The following is a 16,850-nucleotide window of genomic DNA, read 5'->3' as shown; positions in this document are numbered from 1 at the left end:
AAAAAAGCAAGAAAACGTTTTTGCATCACAAAATTACTATCCATCCAGTGACAAGTAACGGTTAAATAATCATTTTTATTTACAGCTCGACCAAGATCAGAAGTTAAGGACAATCTACATTGAATATTTTTTAACAATGTTGATAAATAAAAATAATATTGTGAATGAAATCTAAAAATATCAGACCGACAAGTACTTCTAGGAATACCGTTAAACATAGGATTATAAATTATTTGTATATAATGAATAAAGACATCAGAAGAAGGAAAACTAAAAGGCAAACAACCTACAACCATTTTAGCCATTTCTTTCCGGTTCCTTAATTTATTATACTTCTTCGTTACCTGACCGGTTGCTGGGTCCATTCTAGTTTGTATTGGCCCACCAACATCCCCACCACCTCGTGCAATATTTAACTCTCTTTCGTGAGCTTCACCTAGATGTCTCATTAACGTACCCGTACTCCTTGTTTGCCTCCGCTTTTATGCTTATATATTTGTTGACAAATATTGCATTACACTTCAGTATCTGATATACATTCAAAAAATTGTCATGCAACACTAGTTGTTTTACGAGGCCTTGCGGCACGAGGAGGACGGAGAGGGAGATTAACCGATTCAGATCTAACGTTAGCATTTTCTACTGTGGGTGTCTCACTAATATTTTCATTTCTTCGTCTAAATTAACCGCATCTACTTCATTTTCTTCTTTTATACCATAATTTTCCTGACCTTCTACATAATCCATATCGTGAGCACCTCCACCTATTTCTTCCTCAAAAGGTGTACCAAACGGTACCGGAGGCGAAGGCACACGGGTATATCTACTACTTGAACTACCTCTACCACTAGTAATTCGTTTTTTACTACCACTATCACTTCTAGGACAAAAATGTTTAACACCTTTAGTAGCGATGTTTCTTAATTTATCCATAGTATAAATTAAATTAAACTAAAAAAAATCAAAATACACAAATATAATAAAATTAAATATTAAACAATTAATACAATAAATAAAAATTAAACGTAAGAGATGGAACGACAATATCAAATTTTTGAAGTATCTGAAGGTTGCGACTTTAGAAACTTCCGTTCGTACTTTGTAAACGCAAAATTAAAAAACTAAAGTGCACACTTTAAGAAATTAAATAAATTGAATATTTGAAAATTGAGAATTGAGATTTGAGAGAGAATTAGATTTGAGAGAGTGAAAAATTGTGTGAAAATTGATTTAAAGGTGTAGGGTATTTATAGAATTTTTTTGGGATTAAAAAATAATTTTTAAAAGTAAAAAAAAATTTTTTAAAGAAATGGGCCCAAATTGGGCCAACGGCTAGTTTGATCCAAAACTCAAAAAAAAAAATTGAATCCGGGCCGGATCGGATCGATTAACCGACGAGCTTGGATCGAGCTAGGTCCAAACCGGATTAACTGGACCCAAACTAAAAAAATAATCGACCCGGGATCTGAAATCCTAAAGCCCCAGGGCTTATCTGACCGGGTCAAACCGGGCCGAGTCCTTTAAATGGGCTGAGTAGGGGGGTCAGTCCGACCCACTTGACGGACTTACTCTTTTTATGGGTTAAAAAAGGAATTTATTTTCGAGATAATTGGAGTAAGCTAGTCAATAATCAAAAAAATAAAAAAATCAAATCAAACTGAACCAAACCAATGACTATTTTCTTTTTATAATTTAGTTTGATTTTAAAAATTTAAAAACCAACTAAATTAATTTTGATTATTTTAACAACTAACTAATTCAAACCGACCATGAACACCGTCCGTGAAAGTATGAAAAGGGTGAGTTAAGAAGTTAGCAGTCCCCGCCACGTCGTGTTCTTCCTTAATTCACCACCTCACTCTGACTCTGGCTTTTCCTCCCTCCCTTTCTTTCTTCAAAGCGGTTTACCTAACTCCCCCCTAATTTGATAACCCTGTTGTGTTGTTCGGATCAGCTGAAGAACGGAATGGATGAAGGAGAAGTAGAGAAGAACGGAGGAGGAGTTTGCTCATCGGAAACTGTCAACGGCGGAGAAGATGTTTTCAGTTGCGATGAATCGGATGCTTCGTCAGTTGATCATCTTGTAATTATGGTCCACGGTATTCTCGGAAGGTATGTGTGTGGCTTTCGTGTTTCGTTCATTTTGTGGAATATTGAACTTGAAGTTATGTGTTTTTGTTGATGATGGAATTGAAGTATTATGATGTAATTAGAAGGTGGAAATGGAGAATTTTGATGTTAGTTCATAATGTTTGATAGTGATTTTTTATATTTGTTATTAGTCCCTGATATTTTTAGTTTCTCCGAAGGTTTTTTTTTTGTGTGTGCAAGGTTTATATTCCTATTTCATTCATTTTGCGGGGTATTGAAGTTGAAGTAATATATTTTTTGTTTTTGTTGATGGAATTGAAGTTTTATGATCTAATCAAAAGGGGAGAATGGAGAATTTTGATCTTAGTTACAACTGTTTGATAGTGATTTTTGAGATAGCATAATACATAGAATGACACTTTGACTTGGCCGCAAGCGGTAAGTCGGTAACTCAACACTTCAACTTTGAGTATTGCGTATTTAGACATCTAAACTCACCTTTCATTGTATGAGTTGAACACTCCAGCTTACAAAATGAGCGTCTAGACACATTCAAAATTTATGTGTCACGTCAGTATTGGATGTCTATGAGACATAGTGGAGACGAGTTGGAGTGTTTAGTTGTCGGTTGAGGAGTTGAGGTGTCTAAATCAGCACTCTCAAAGTTGGAGTGCTCACTTGCCAAGTTTGATTTGACAGTGCACATCTAAATACCTCAACTTGATCTCAATTGACAACTAGATGCTCCAACGCTCCAACTCGTCCTCGTTGGCTCTCGTTAACACACGACACTCATGCGACACATAAAATTTGGAGGTGTTTAGATGATCATTTTGTAACCTGGAGTATTCAACCGGAAAATTGAAGACGAGTTGAGTTGTCCATATGTATATATACAAAGTGTGAGTGTTTATTTGCTAGTTGATGACAAGTTTAAATGTTTGTTTATGTATTATGCCTTTTCGTTATTAGTCCCGTGATATTTTAGTTTCTCTAGTCCTTATATAGTTCCTCTGGATATTGAGGATATTTGTTTACATTTGTTATTTTGGATATTTTCCTATACACATTTTGGAGTTGTTTTCATTGCTTCATTATCTAGGAATTTTCAGAACCTTTTATGCATAATTGATTGACTACATAATATGCATCTATGCTATTTTCACGACCATACGGAATGTTTATTTCAGTATGTAGATCACGAAAATTTCCATGCCAATTAAAAAAAAACTGCTTTTAGACTGTGTTCTGTGTTCATTAGTTCTTTTGGGTGGGTTATCTTCATTTTGAATGCTTATGTGCTAGCTGTTTGAATTCATGCTGTGTAGAACAATTTTCTAATGGTTCTCTGGCTCTCCCTGAAAGCAAAGGTACTTGTTATACCTTGATTTATAATCCATATATTTCAACAGCGCCACAGACTGGAAGTTTGGTGCTGAGCAATTTGTTCGGAGGCTTCCTGACAAAGTTTTTGTTCATTGTAAGTGCATCTATCTGGAGTGGCATTTCTAGTTTCACATGCTTGTGTTTCTTTGCAGTTCCTCTACCCTTCATCCCCCCTACACTTACCATTTTGCTGCTTTGTCAATAATACTCTTTTTACTGTTCTCTGCCTTTTACATTGATAGATTTTGATAAAGTAATTGCACTCTGTGTCCTTATGGTATATCATCTGTTACGAGTCCAAGTAAAATGCATGAAAATGAGAACAAGGTTGAATTGTATGAGCTGTTGCACTTTGAAGTATAAGTTATAAGTAGAAACTTCCTTTTGAGTAAAGCAAGTCAATGTGATACCTCAACAAGTCATGCTTAGGGCATACTTTCATTTATATTCTGCATTATGTAGAAACTTCCTTTTGAGTAAAGCAAGTCAATGTGATACCACAATAAATCATGCTTGTTAAAATTTACTAAGTTCGCAGGTGTATAATAGCTGGTAAATGGTGTTTATTTTTGCTCAATATCTGTGCTCTTCCACCGTTCCACGTGATGTTGGATTCAAAAGCCTTTTCACTTCTTCCATACAAGTATATTTTCTTCATGAGATGGAGAAAATCATTGTCTACGAGGATGGGGTGCTTTATTTATTTACACCCCCCTCCCCCTCTCCTTTTTCTTATTAAGAGTGGGAAACTGCGTTCACTGAACTCTTCTAATGAAATTGCCACTCTTTCTCATTTTGCGTAGTTTCATTTGAGCTGACTGCCAGTGAGTGATTCACATGATTGTATGGACATTTGCACTTTTGTAACATATCTTGCTTCAGTTTCCACATGTGTCCAATATCCGATTGGTATTCGGTGTAAGTGCATGAAAAAATGGAATACCAAAAGGAGGACTAAAGAAAATTATTTGCTCTGCAGGTAGCGAACGTAATATGGCAAAACTAACATTGGATGGTGTTGATGTAATGGGTGAGAGATTGTCTGAGGAGGTTAATTTCTTCTAATTCTATTCATTCTTCTCTGATGCTTCATCCATTCTATCTTTTCTAATATATGCTCCAGAGCTTGGTACGTCTACCAAATTGACTAACATTGTGGAGATGAATTTAGGTTCTTGAAGTGATCAAGAGAAAGCCAGGTCTGAAGAAAATTTCTTTTGTGTCACACTCTGTGGGAGGGTTGGTGGCAAGATATGCCATTGGAAGGTTATATAGACCTCCTAGAATGGAAAATATTGAGGATTTATCAGCCAATGCATGTATAGAACGGTTGAAAGGTTGCACGATAGCTGGTTTGGAACCAATAAATTTTATCACCGTCGCCACACCTCATCTTGCTTCTAGGGGTAACAAGCAGGTATCAGTGTAATTATTCAAATCTTATCAAATACTTAAGTGCAATAATTGTAATTGAGGAAAATGGATTCTTATCCTTATTCAATATGTACTTGGTCTCATTATTGGGTAAATGATGCTTAGGAGCAGAAGAAATAGATTCACACCTCCATATTTTGATACTTTGAAACCAGATTTAGTTGGTTTTAAGGCTCATCTGGCATGCCTATGTAACTTATCTGTCAGATTGGATTGGATTGCTATCCATTTCCTCTTGATCAGTATCTTGGATTATTGATGTGTTATCCTCCTATTTATCAGGTCTAGTTAGGAATAGTATTTATCACCCAAATACCCCTGACACAAGTTTAAATTTTTTGTTTTCTTTTGTCATTTTGCCTGTACTGATTTCTGAAAGAAAACAAAGTGTTAGTTTTAATTTCAAAATTATGACAAGCTTTTCTAGACTATCTAATTTCATCTCCGATGCGATTTTCATGCAAGAGCATTGATATCTGGATAAGCTACTGCAAAATATAAGAATTTTGTTTTATAGAAACAAAGACCAGATAAAATACAGCAAAATAGAAAAAATGGACGGGCAAGATGAGCTTCTGATATGTGGAGTTGATGCAAGGTTTAGGGGAGACCCATTTGTGCCTGGTAGAGGGAGTTCCATATTTTTAGGGTGCCCGGGGGGTTTTCCAAGAGAGAGGGTAGGGGAGACCTATTTGTGCCTGGTAGAGGGATTTCCATATTTTTAGGGTGCCCCGGGGGGTTGGGATGTCCAAGAGAGAGGGTAGGGGAGACCCATTTGTGCCTGGTAGAGGGAGTTCCATATTTTTAGGGTGCCCCATGGGGGGCAGAACATATGGACATGAGAGAAGAAAGCAGAAGAGTAGCTATGAATGCTATGAATTAGTAACAGTAACAACAACAAACCCAGTATACTCCCACAAAGTCCGGTACAGGTGGTAAGTGTATGCAGTCCATACCACTACCTCAGAGGAGAGGTGAGATATAGAGGTTGTTTCTAATAGACCTCGGCTCAAGCGAAAACAGTCCTGAAAAGAAATAGTAAAAGAACACAGAACAATTGGTAATAACACATCAGGTAATAACAAAAACAAGACTAGCACCAAGTAATACGACAAATGATGACTTACTTCGAAACAAGACTAGCACTATGACTACTCACTTACTTCGAAACAAGACTAGCACTATGACTACTAGCACGGGTACCATTATCAAGTCCTCCTACCTACTAGCAAGGATGCACTACTCTCTACTATCCTTCTATCCTAATTCGCATCCTCCATACCTTTCTATCTAGGGTCATGTCCTCGGTAAACTGAAGTTGTTTCATGTCATGTCTAATCACCTCCCTTCAATATTTCTTCGGTCTACCTCTACCTCTACCTCTACCTCGCCTGAATCCATCCCTAGACAATCTCTCACACCACCTCACTGGGGCATCTGTGCCCCTCCTCATCACATGCCTGAACCATCTCAACCCGCTTTTGCATCATGACTTCCACAAAAATCACTCTCACCTTATCCTGAATAACCCCAATTCTAATCCTATCTTTCTTAGTAAACCCATACATCCATCGTAACATTCTCATCTCCGCCACCTTCATCGTTTGGATGTGAAAGTTTTTGATTGGCCAACACTCCGCTCCATACAACATAGCTGGTTTAACCACTTCTCCGTAGAACTTGCCTTTGAGTTTAAGAGGCAGCTTCTTATCACAATAGATTTCGGAAGCGAGCCTCCATTTCATCCACCCTTGCCCAATACGGTGAGTGACATCCTCGTCAATCTCTCCAATCCCTTGGATCATAAATCCAAGATACTTGAAACTATCTCGCTTTTGAAAGGCCTGAGTATCAAGCTTTACAACCACATCATCTTCATGTGTCACCTCACTGAACCTGCACTCCAAATATTCCATCTTGAACCTACTCAACCTAAACCTTTTAGACTCTGGTGTTGCCTCTAAACCTCCAACATAACATTAACTCCACCACCGGTCTCGTTAATCAGGACTACATCATCCGCAAATAGCATACACCAAGGCACCTCACCTTGAATTTTTCACGTCAATACATCCATCACTAAGGCAAATAGAAACGGGCTAAGAGTCGTACCTTGATGGTAACCCATCAAGATGTAAGTGTTGCCGTCTTGATTTTCATTAGACCTTTATTTAAACTCCATCGCTGGACAGTTATATTTACTCTCAAGTTAAACTAGTAAAAGTGTGCTAAATGCTACCCCAGTGTGGAAAGCTTTTTAATCCAACCACATTTTATCTCATCATATATCTGCATACTGAAGAACCTCTTAGGTCTCCATAACTGTCTCTCTGTGTATGTCGTGAGCTTGATTTCTGTTTTCTGAGTTTCTAAAAGCATAAAAGATCTGTACTCTTTAACCCTGGAACTTTCTGGTAATTGACATTGTTCTTCTACAGTTCAACTTCCTCAAGAACTGCAAGATGGTGATGGCTCTGCATCTACTTATTCTGTTTGATTTACTTGCCTGTAGCTTAGGATTAGTTATTTGGACATGACAGTGTTTAGCCTTGCATAGATTTTGGTCCCAGATTAATTCTGGATGACCATAAAAACAGGAATGCTCTCTTATCTGACTATTTGGAAGTATCCAGGCGATTGCTAATCTGTAACATATTTTATTTGTTGCTATATCTTGACAAATGTCAAAGTGCATTGTTCCTGTTTTCCCAAGTGTGTTCATGTTTGTAAGATTTTGAGGTTTCTTCCTTGTCTAGAATATAAAATTTGATGTCAGCTGTTGAACCTTTTGGTAATATTAATGTTTTAAGGTATTGTCAGGTGCCATTTCTTTTTGGTTTGACTGCCTTAGAGAAAGCTGCTTTCCATGTAATCCATTGGATATTTAAAAGAACAGGGCGGCACCTTTTTCTTTGTGATAATGATGAAGGGAGGCCTCCATTACTTAAACGCATGGTGGAAGACGATGGTGAACTACACTTCATGTATGTTAGAGAGACTAATAAAGTCCATATACGATTAATTGGTCCATTTATTGGGAGCTGTAGTAAATATTACTGTATATTCATGCTGATTAGTTGAAAAATCCACGTATGTAGGTCTGCATTGCGTTCATTCAAGCGCCGGGTTGCATATTCAAATGTTGGCTATGACCGTATCCTGATTGCATTGTTGAATCGGGCATTCAGCAATTATATGATTCCCTAACTTCTGAAATAGACCATTTTTCCTTCACATTAAATTTTTAGATATTGTTGGTTGGAGAACATCATCTATTAGACGTAATAATGAACTACCCAAGGTACAATCTTTCCGTGGTATGTGTTTAGCTGTGACCTATCATATCTTATGTGAAAAATCTCTTTGGTGTTTATAGTGGGAAGAATCCTTGAATGAAAAGTATCCTCACATTGTCTACGAAGAACATTGCAAGGCATATGACGGTGAGCAGGGTGAGTCTGTTGTGAAGGAAGATGATTCTTTGGACAAGGTGGAAGGTTTGTAGCTCTTTCCTTACAAAAAAAGGTTACCTTTGGATTTTGTGGTCTTAAACTAAAGGTGTGTAAACATACCAAAATTATCCTTTGAATTTTGTGGTTGTAAACATGCCTCCTCACTCCTATAAGGGAGTGTCATTAAGGTAAAATGGGAATGCTAGAACTGTAGACTTACTAAATTTAGACAAGTGGCCTTCGTTCTTAAACAAACTAAATAAATTGAAATGGAGGGAGCATTTAGTTTGTACAACAGAGATGGTAATTGGCCCTCCTCTGTATCACATGGATCCTTCATTTTCCTTTGTCGAAGCTGTGTCGATCAGAAACAGCTGTACAGTGGATATGAGTATTCCATTAAAATTCTTCAAAATACACTCAAAATTATGAAAAAAAAAAACATTATGCATCCATACAGATACTTACATCATGTGTATTTGAACATGTAGACCCTAAACAAATACATGTAACATAGGCCCTTGTCCTTTTTAGACATAGCAAGTTTTTCAAACTTGCCCTACACTCTTAGGTTCGAGAATGTTATATTTGCGAATTGCGATGACATTTTGTTTTGTTCCACTGGAACGCTGATTTTTCCCTCTGTATTGTGTGCATGTGTGTATGTTGTATGTATGTGTATATATGCCTTTCTTGGCTTCTGAATATTGCAGTACTCATGTTTGGACTTTTATGCAGAAGAACTGTTGACTGGTTTAAGTAAAGTATCATGGGATAAAGTGGATGTTAGCTTTCACATGAGCAGGCGTAAATTTGCTGCTCACAGTGTTATTCAGGTCTCTCTCTCTCTCTCTCTCTCCAGTATACTGGTAATTAACAACGCGATTTCCCAGAGCATTTATAGATATTTTATTGGTTATCCTGGAACCACAGTCAAGTCACATTTAAGTACGTTGATGAAAGTATGAACTGTACACAGTTTTGTTTAATACGTAGAAGATAACTTTTGTTCATCTACCTCGCAGATTTAAGACTGTAAAAGTGCTTACGAGACTTTTGTCTTTTTCCTATGTGTTCATGTGTTGTATCCTGGTGCTTGCATGTTTTATAGGCTCAAGAACTTGTAAGCAAAGTATTAACTAGCTATGCAGTTTGAACAAGGTTTAAGGTTGGCGATTAACTGCATTGAACCAGCAATTTGTGTATTTGAAACAGGGTTATTACTATTCCATTTCCTTCTGTCGAAACCCCCTTGCTTACATGTTGTGTATTGCACTATTTGACCTTGCATTACTAGAAAAGATGAGATAGATTTTGGTTTGAACCATGTCTCTTTCTGGACCACTTTGCCACTTTAGACATGTAGTTGGCATAGTGGAGGAGTGCCTGGTGCTAAAAAATGAGAACATCATTACTGCCCAAGTGGTTGTGGTGGTGGTAGTAATGGTGGGAGCTAGTCTAAAATTTAATCACTTTAGATATGTAGATAACATAGTGGAGGAGTGTGTGGTGCTAAAATGAGAACATTATTATAGCCCAAGTGGTGGTGGTGGTGGTAGTAGCAATTAGGGTAAGACATAGACACCCTTGTAGCTGCACCCAAGGGTGTGGCGTAGTGATTCAATGTAGTGGGTTGAGCACCATTAGGTTTTAGGTTAGATTCCCAATTTAGACAAACATTAGGTGATTTATTCCCATCTAGCCTTGGTTTACAAACCCATGGAATTAGTTGAGGTGCCTGCAAGCTGGCCTGGACACCGCGGTTATCCAAAAAAAAAAAAAGAAAAAAAAAGAGTTGACACCCTTGTAGCATGTGATATATTTTATACTACTATGTCGTTCATTTACTCCACTTTGTAAGCCAGCTGGGAGGAGGGCATTGTGTATATTTATAAACTTTTTAACTTTAAACTTATTATTTTTACCTTAATGAGATTGACTTATAGCCATAAAATCTCATAGCCATAAAATTTCGATGACTTCTTTTAGACTAAGTTTCAAAAGCCTTTCTTTCGTTGTTAAACTACACTGTCAAAAACCATCAAATAAAATGGATCTGAGGGAGAGTACAATATCAAGCATTAAATAAAAGTAGTTCTTGTAGGTGTTGAAATGCAATGTGGCATAGGCGGCGACTGGTGATTGGACTTTGAAGCTCTGTATTGTTGGTCTTATGTATTGTTAGAAATATGATGATGGATATGATGGAATAGAGTTTATTTCATGTCCATTTCGGTACGTAAAAGTTAAAAAGATAAAAAAGGTAAAAAGGAGTAGTATACTATCCCCGGGCTTACAATTTGTCTTCCCAAAACAAGGACAAATCTAATGTATCCTTCCGTATTTCCTTTTATCCTGACCAACTGAAATTGCAAACTTTTCTCACTCTCTTCGATTTCCTCTGTATTTTCTCATCCTGAATCTTTCACTCACTTTATACACCTTGTGACTAGATGCAGTCTCTCATTCACTTAATAAACCCTTGTAACTTGATGCAGTTTCTCATTCACTTCATAAACCCTGCAACTACATGTAATTTGTCACACTCAATAAACCTGTATCTAAATTCCATTAAAAGTATATAGAGTAAACGAAGATTTTGCTGCATGACTATGGTGTTGATGGACTGGAAGGGAAGCTCAGTATCTGATATGTCGCTATCACTCAAAATTACAATCTTCAAATTTCCAAGGGGACTGTTGGGTTTTCATATTCCCTTCTTGCAGTTTTTAATATGGAGCTTGTGATTTTTAATTATTGGCACAGTAATCATATTTCCTGAACTTGTTTTAAAGTTGAAATTATGGGTGATCTCACAATTTCACATACTTTAAGGAGCATATTTAGCCCCTTTTTGCTTATTAATCAGCTAATTTGGTTAATCGGGCGCTCCAATTGAATTAAGGATATATTTGGATAAGGACATATCTAAGCTACTAATGAAGGGTGCATATGCTCAATTTCGAATATTTTTTAAACGGCATATTTGAACCTTTTCCGGAGCTTTTTTCACGTATCTTACTTACATGTACTGTGGGCTTAAAACTTCAATACTTCTGTTTACAGGTGAAGGATCCAAATATGGATGCTGAAGGTGCTGATGTTATACAACATATGATTGATAACTTTATTGTGTAGAGGCCAAGTCAAGTCTGAAATTTTCAAGGTGATCAATGATTTGCATCTATAGTATTTTTTATTCCTTGCTTGTCCTAGACTTCTAAAATTTTTTGCATTGGAGGCCTGCTGTAAAATGCTGGAAAAGTAATTTGAGTTTTTCTATGGTTGCAGGGAGGGGCAGAAATCTAGAGGGTTTATTATGAGTTCACACAAACTTAGTAATTTTTGCCCAAACTCTGTATATGTGTATTAAAAAAATGTGTTATCGATAAAATGATTATGAATCCAATTGTTATTATGGTATTAACTTGAGCTTATTATAGGAACTCTTAAATTCAAATCTTGGATCCGCCTCTGGGCTCGCAGGTAAGGTTCTCCTTGTCCTTGTATGACCACTCTATGAATTGTAAAACAATAAGCCATTATGAGGAACATTATTAACTCATTGTGGCCTAGTGTACATGGTCACAGTTCCATTCATCAACGATACATAGTAATCTCTTTCTCTTTCAATTTGCTTGGCTTGATTTGTAGTACGAGGGTCAAACTAACTAATGTTCTGTGTGAATACAGACATACAATCTTCAGTTTTTTTGTGTAGTTAAAGTTTGAGTCTTATCTCTAAATCACTGGTCAGATATCACCCCTCCGCACCATGACAATGACTTGATAAATACTGCTAAAGTGGAAAGACAGGATGAATATCACCATAAGTTTTGGAAATAACATTAGCAATCAGATAGTTTTTTGGAAGTAATAACAGTAGGTAGTTTCTCAGATGGTGTCTTTACGAGCACTTGATTTGTGGGAGGCAGAGCAAAGCGAATTTAGAATCTGCTATGGATTTCCAGCCTATACAAAGTGAATTTAGAAAAGGGAAACGTAACAACTAATTTGGGACGGAGTGAGTATTATACTTCCATTTCTGCGCCTAGGGTTAGGATGCTGTGCATCCATTTCAAATTACAGAGAAGATTCTTCAGATTTAACTTAAAAGAGTCCTGGATCTAAACTGCATGGAGCACTAATACTTGAGAAATTGTTTACTATGAGTTTCCACAATGAAGTTATCAGCAGCACTATAAGCTAAATTCTTGTTTGAACGTGTGCTAGTAATCTGAAAAATTTGGATGCTAATGTATTTGTTTCTTGCAAGATCTTTATATGAATGATTTATTATTTTTCATTAGAAGAAGGCGGAACCGGTGTACAACCCCTTAAAAAGTTGTCATCCATTCTTACTTATACACCTCAAGTAGGTCTGGTTCCTTTTAAACGCCCGAAGTATGGTTATGTTGCGTCACTTTGACACCTTTGTTGGCATGGCATAGTGAGTGTGATACACTCATTGAGGGCACATGAAAGACTTATATTTAACCAATTTTTATTTGGTGCCAACTTTAAGGGCGCATGAAAGTGACAATAGAACCCTTCTTCGGGTGTTTAAAATGTCGGCAAAAAGTGTCCAAGTGAAAGTTGGTGTCAACTTTAAGGGATTGCTGGAGGTTCTGCCTTAGAACAAAGAGACTTGGCATGTGGTATGCTGAGACAAATCTAGAACAAGTTTTGTTGTGGATTCAACTAAACTCATTATTTTCAGTTCTAACCATGTATGCACATATTAAAAAAAAAACAAATGTATACGTCTAAAAAGGTTGTACATTCATTTTTAACGTACTGTTTTCAGATCTCTGTAGCAACCAAATGCGAATTCAGGATTTTCTTCATGGATTCATGATTTTCCGAGCATATGGTTCATTTGATTGTCTGTTCAGAACAGATGGTATATTCAGAATTTTTAATATATGGGTTCGGGATTATAATTATTTTTGTTTACTTGGTTTTGAATAGATTATTCATGCATATTAGATGAAATTCTTTGATACAAGTTTGAGCAAAAGCTATTGAGTTTTGTTGAACCCATAATAGTAATAGCCTTAGTTCAATTTGTACTTATTTAGCGTGTTTTTGACATAATTAATGTTTGAATCAACACTACTGATGAATTCAATTGAACGTACATACATGAACGGTTTTTGTATCATTTGTTGATAGGACTGGGGAGAATTAATTTCGTAGGCCATTTATATATATATATTTTTTTTAGTTTTAGTGGGAAAATTAACTATATAAACTTATTAGATTAGTTATTATAAGTTATAGCCAAACTTTTAAGTTTTCACGTTATAGCAACTTTCATTTAAATTAATATATATAAAAAAGGTTTTTTTGTTTTGTTGAAAATACAAAAAAGTAATTAACGAAAAAGGAAAATTAAGATTTAATATAATTAATATACAATTTATCTTTCTTAAAAATAGTTAACCTTAATTACTGATATTTATCCACCCCAAATCCCTCTAACCGTTTTTCCTCCTATTTTAATGTTTCCATCTTCATACACTACCTTCTTCTTTGTACACGATTTAAACAAAAAACGTCTTTCTAACAAAGTGTTGTTGATTATATTTTGAAAGAAAAGCAAGAACGAGTATTTCTTTAGACAATCAGTGAGATTACGGACAATTTCATTAATAGTAATTCAAAAAATGCTTAAATTGTCATTTCCTACTTTGTTCAAATGTCTGTGATACAGTTACTAATATTTTGTGCCTTTTTTTGGCCTCATTTGTGTTTCTGCCAAAGATGATCTGGTTGATGTTGTTGTTCCTTATATGGGTGAATCCATAAGCGATGGCATAGTGGCTAAATTGCTGAAGAGTATGTCTTTTGTTATTGTGTCCATCATGATTTTTTTTAATACTTGGTTCTTATTATCTCTCATTTGTTTTATTCAGATCCTGGTGATAAAGTAGAAGTTGATGAGCCAATTGCTCAAATTGAAAGAAAAGCAAAAACAAGTATTTCTTTAGATAACAAATATGAATTCAGTTAATTTGCAATCAATCATGATACGTCATGGAGAGAGATGGGATACGTAGGGAGATGGTTCGTCATGGAGAGAGTCATGTTGTTGCAAAGTCATGCATATCTATGTTCCGATGATTCTAATTATGTTTTCTGGTCTAACTTTCTTCTTACAGAAAAAGCATACAGACTTTTAGTTCATCAAATTCTTGTACACCATTTAAGTAGCTTCTTCTAATAAATTCACATATCAACATGCATATCAATGAATTCTTAGTACTTGTTGCCGAATGATTGATCATTTATATGTTATTTTCTCACTTAGTGTTCATGTTTGTCATCCCTGATCTTTATTTCTTTTTATTTTTTCTAGTAAGCGTGTACATGATGCGGTAGTAACAAAGTTGTATTCATGGACTATAACAGTACATACAAACTTGCAAATATTTAAAAAAGTTTCTGTATTAAATTGGTATAAAATTGATATTGAATCATTTTTTCTATTTACTGTTTGTTTTCTAATATAGTTAATAATTTGAATTAACTTTTTGATGCTCGATTATTACTGTTTGTTTTTCTAAGATTGTGGGTATGAACAAAGTTTATTTTTTGTATTTATATAGTATTTATATAATATTATGCTACTTTAACGTTTGTTTTGTATTTTACATCGTTGAATGAAATCGATATGAACTAAGTCGCATCAGATGGTATTAAATTTGATATCAACTATATCAAACTATACATTTTTCGATTTTGCGATTAGTAACATTTGACATGAATATTGTATCTTGATTTTTATTGGTGCACATTACTCTTTTTATAAGATTGTTGGTATGAACAAAATTTAGTTTTTATATTTAACATAGTATTTATATAATGTTCTTCATCTTGCCAGAAAGCAAACACCAATATCAATCATGATTAATACTGATTATTTTTTTATTGCAAAGAAAAATTATTTGACATCAAACAACTATCAGTTAATTTATTTTCAACATTTACGTTGATAATTTTTCATGTAATATCCATTACATACACTAAAAAGGTTATGTAACATAAAACAAAAATTTTCTCATCGATTGTCACATTCATAAAACTCATTCAATACAAATGTGAATGTAACATCCCAAATCGTCCATGCGCTAGTCTCATTTATTTTGACTTCCTAAGTGAGTAAAGTTTAAAACATATAGAATTTCTTTAATTTTGACTCTCTATCAAGTGGAAAATTGAATGAGCTTTCCGTCGATAGAAGATTTGCCCAAATTCGATACCCGGGCAAGAAGTTATAGCTAAATTTAAGTCCTAGTCGTAAAACACCGTCATTTTGGTGCTTGGCACATCGCGGAGGGGGTCTATTTAACAATTGTCAAATTTCAGTAGCCTAGTGCTATTTTGGCACGTCGCACTGAAGTTTCAGGTCCCAACCAGTGGGAAAACGCGATGGCTCCGCGTCGCGGATCCTCAGAATCCCATTCGTCAATTTTCAGTGAGCCACCGCGATTGTGGCGCGTCGCAGTGGCCCATAAAATCGGGCTCCCCATTATATTTTTATTTCGTCTCATTAAGGGTATGTTAGGTATTTTCCACCCTCTTATCAACTTAAACACGGGATTATACTCCCAAGTGACCTCATTATTCATACTTTCTTCAAAAATTCACAAGAACACTCTCTAGGTTTCAAACTAAAGACCCAATTAACTCAAGATTCCACCGTGGATTTTTAAAACTGAGTGAAGATTTGAAATTCCCAAACCGTAGGCTTCAAGAATCATCCATCAAATTTCTAAATTGAGGTACGTGGGGTTTATCCTAAAAACTACATGGGCTTGTAAATGCTAGAACATGATTTAAAGATTATCAAGCATGAATTTTAGAAAGGGGTTTTGGAATATATGATTTTATTATGCATTATGAACGTTTAATTGTATTGTTGATTTGGTCTTTAGGCCTTTTAACTTAAATTGATTTAAACCTATATGAATATGTATGATGTTGAAGATTTGATAGAGAGTATTTTTATTGAAATCCCTCTCTTTGATGATTTAGAGTTGATGAACTTGTTAGGAATGATTTAAGATGCTTGTTTAATGTTTTGAAGAGAATCTTTTCAATATTTAAGTATTTAACATGATTTTGATGATGATGAGAGGGAGTTTCTTGATATGATTTCGTTCTTGTGTTAAAAAGAAAGAGTCGCATGTGATGGATATCTTTGACATGACCACCTTGTGTATTTGAAATGTTGAAAAAGAGAGTTTCTTTCATATGTTACATGAGCTTTAAGAAAGAGTTTCTTTGAAGTGATTTATTGATACGGTGGTGGTCCCAAATTTATGTTTTGAAACAGAGACTATTAATACTAATAATGGCTCAGAGAATGTGACTTTCAAGTCAATGGTATGACGATACCATAAGTATGTATGCCATAACAGAGTATTTTTCAGAGTTTGATTTCAGAGAATGCATATTTTAAAGAGTTAAAATTGGGCTTAA

General features: G+C 35.4%; 1 protein-coding gene across 3 annotated transcripts; it reads left to right on the top strand.

The window, feature by feature from the left end:
• The first annotated feature begins 1,749 nt into the window (after positions 1-1,749).
• Positions 1,750-13,527, top strand: LOC124895785 (putative lipase ROG1). 3 transcript variants are annotated; one of them, XR_007051878.1, is made up of 13 exons: positions 1,750-2,112; positions 3,504-3,571; positions 4,457-4,527; positions 4,649-4,894; positions 7,732-7,895; positions 8,010-8,065; positions 8,160-8,212; positions 8,288-8,408; positions 9,102-9,199; positions 11,430-11,529; positions 11,655-11,701; positions 11,807-11,849; positions 13,171-13,527. XR_007051878.1 is itself a non-coding variant. In XM_047406211.1 (11 exons), the coding sequence occupies exons 1-10, from the start codon at positions 1,967-1,969 to the stop codon at positions 11,499-11,501; spliced, it is 1,095 nt and encodes a 364-aa protein (XP_047262167.1). In that variant the 5' UTR covers positions 1,761-1,966; the 3' UTR covers positions 11,502-11,529; positions 11,655-11,972. The 3 variants fall into 3 exon arrangements, 1 of the variants encoding a protein (XP_047262167.1); XR_007051879.1 differs by lacking the exon at positions 13,171-13,527 and having other exon boundaries at positions 1,763-2,112; positions 11,807-11,972; XM_047406211.1 differs by lacking the exon at positions 13,171-13,527 and having other exon boundaries at positions 1,761-2,112; positions 11,655-11,972.
• Positions 13,528-16,850: the final 3,323 nt, after the last annotated feature.

Source organism: Capsicum annuum, unplaced genomic scaffold (assembly GCF_002878395.1).
Source record: "Capsicum annuum cultivar UCD-10X-F1 unplaced genomic scaffold, UCD10Xv1.1 ctg996, whole genome shotgun sequence".
NCBI lineage: Eukaryota > Viridiplantae > Streptophyta > Magnoliopsida > Solanales > Solanaceae > Capsicum > Capsicum annuum.
This window is presented reverse-complemented; position numbering and strand designations above follow the sequence as displayed.

Excerpts from the sequence above, each read along its gene's own strand:
- LOC124895785 (XM_047406211.1), top strand. The coding sequence starts at position 1,967 with ATGGATGAAGGAGAAGTAGAGAAGAACGGAGGAGGAGTTTGCTCATCG. Across the intron at positions 4,528-4,648 it reads GTGAGAGATTGTCTGAGGAG|GTTCTTGAAGTGATCAAGAG; the intron begins GTTAATTTCTTC and ends AGATGAATTTAG. Across the intron at positions 9,200-11,429 it reads CTGCTCACAGTGTTATTCAG|GTGAAGGATCCAAATATGGA; the intron begins GTCTCTCTCTCT and ends TTCTGTTTACAG.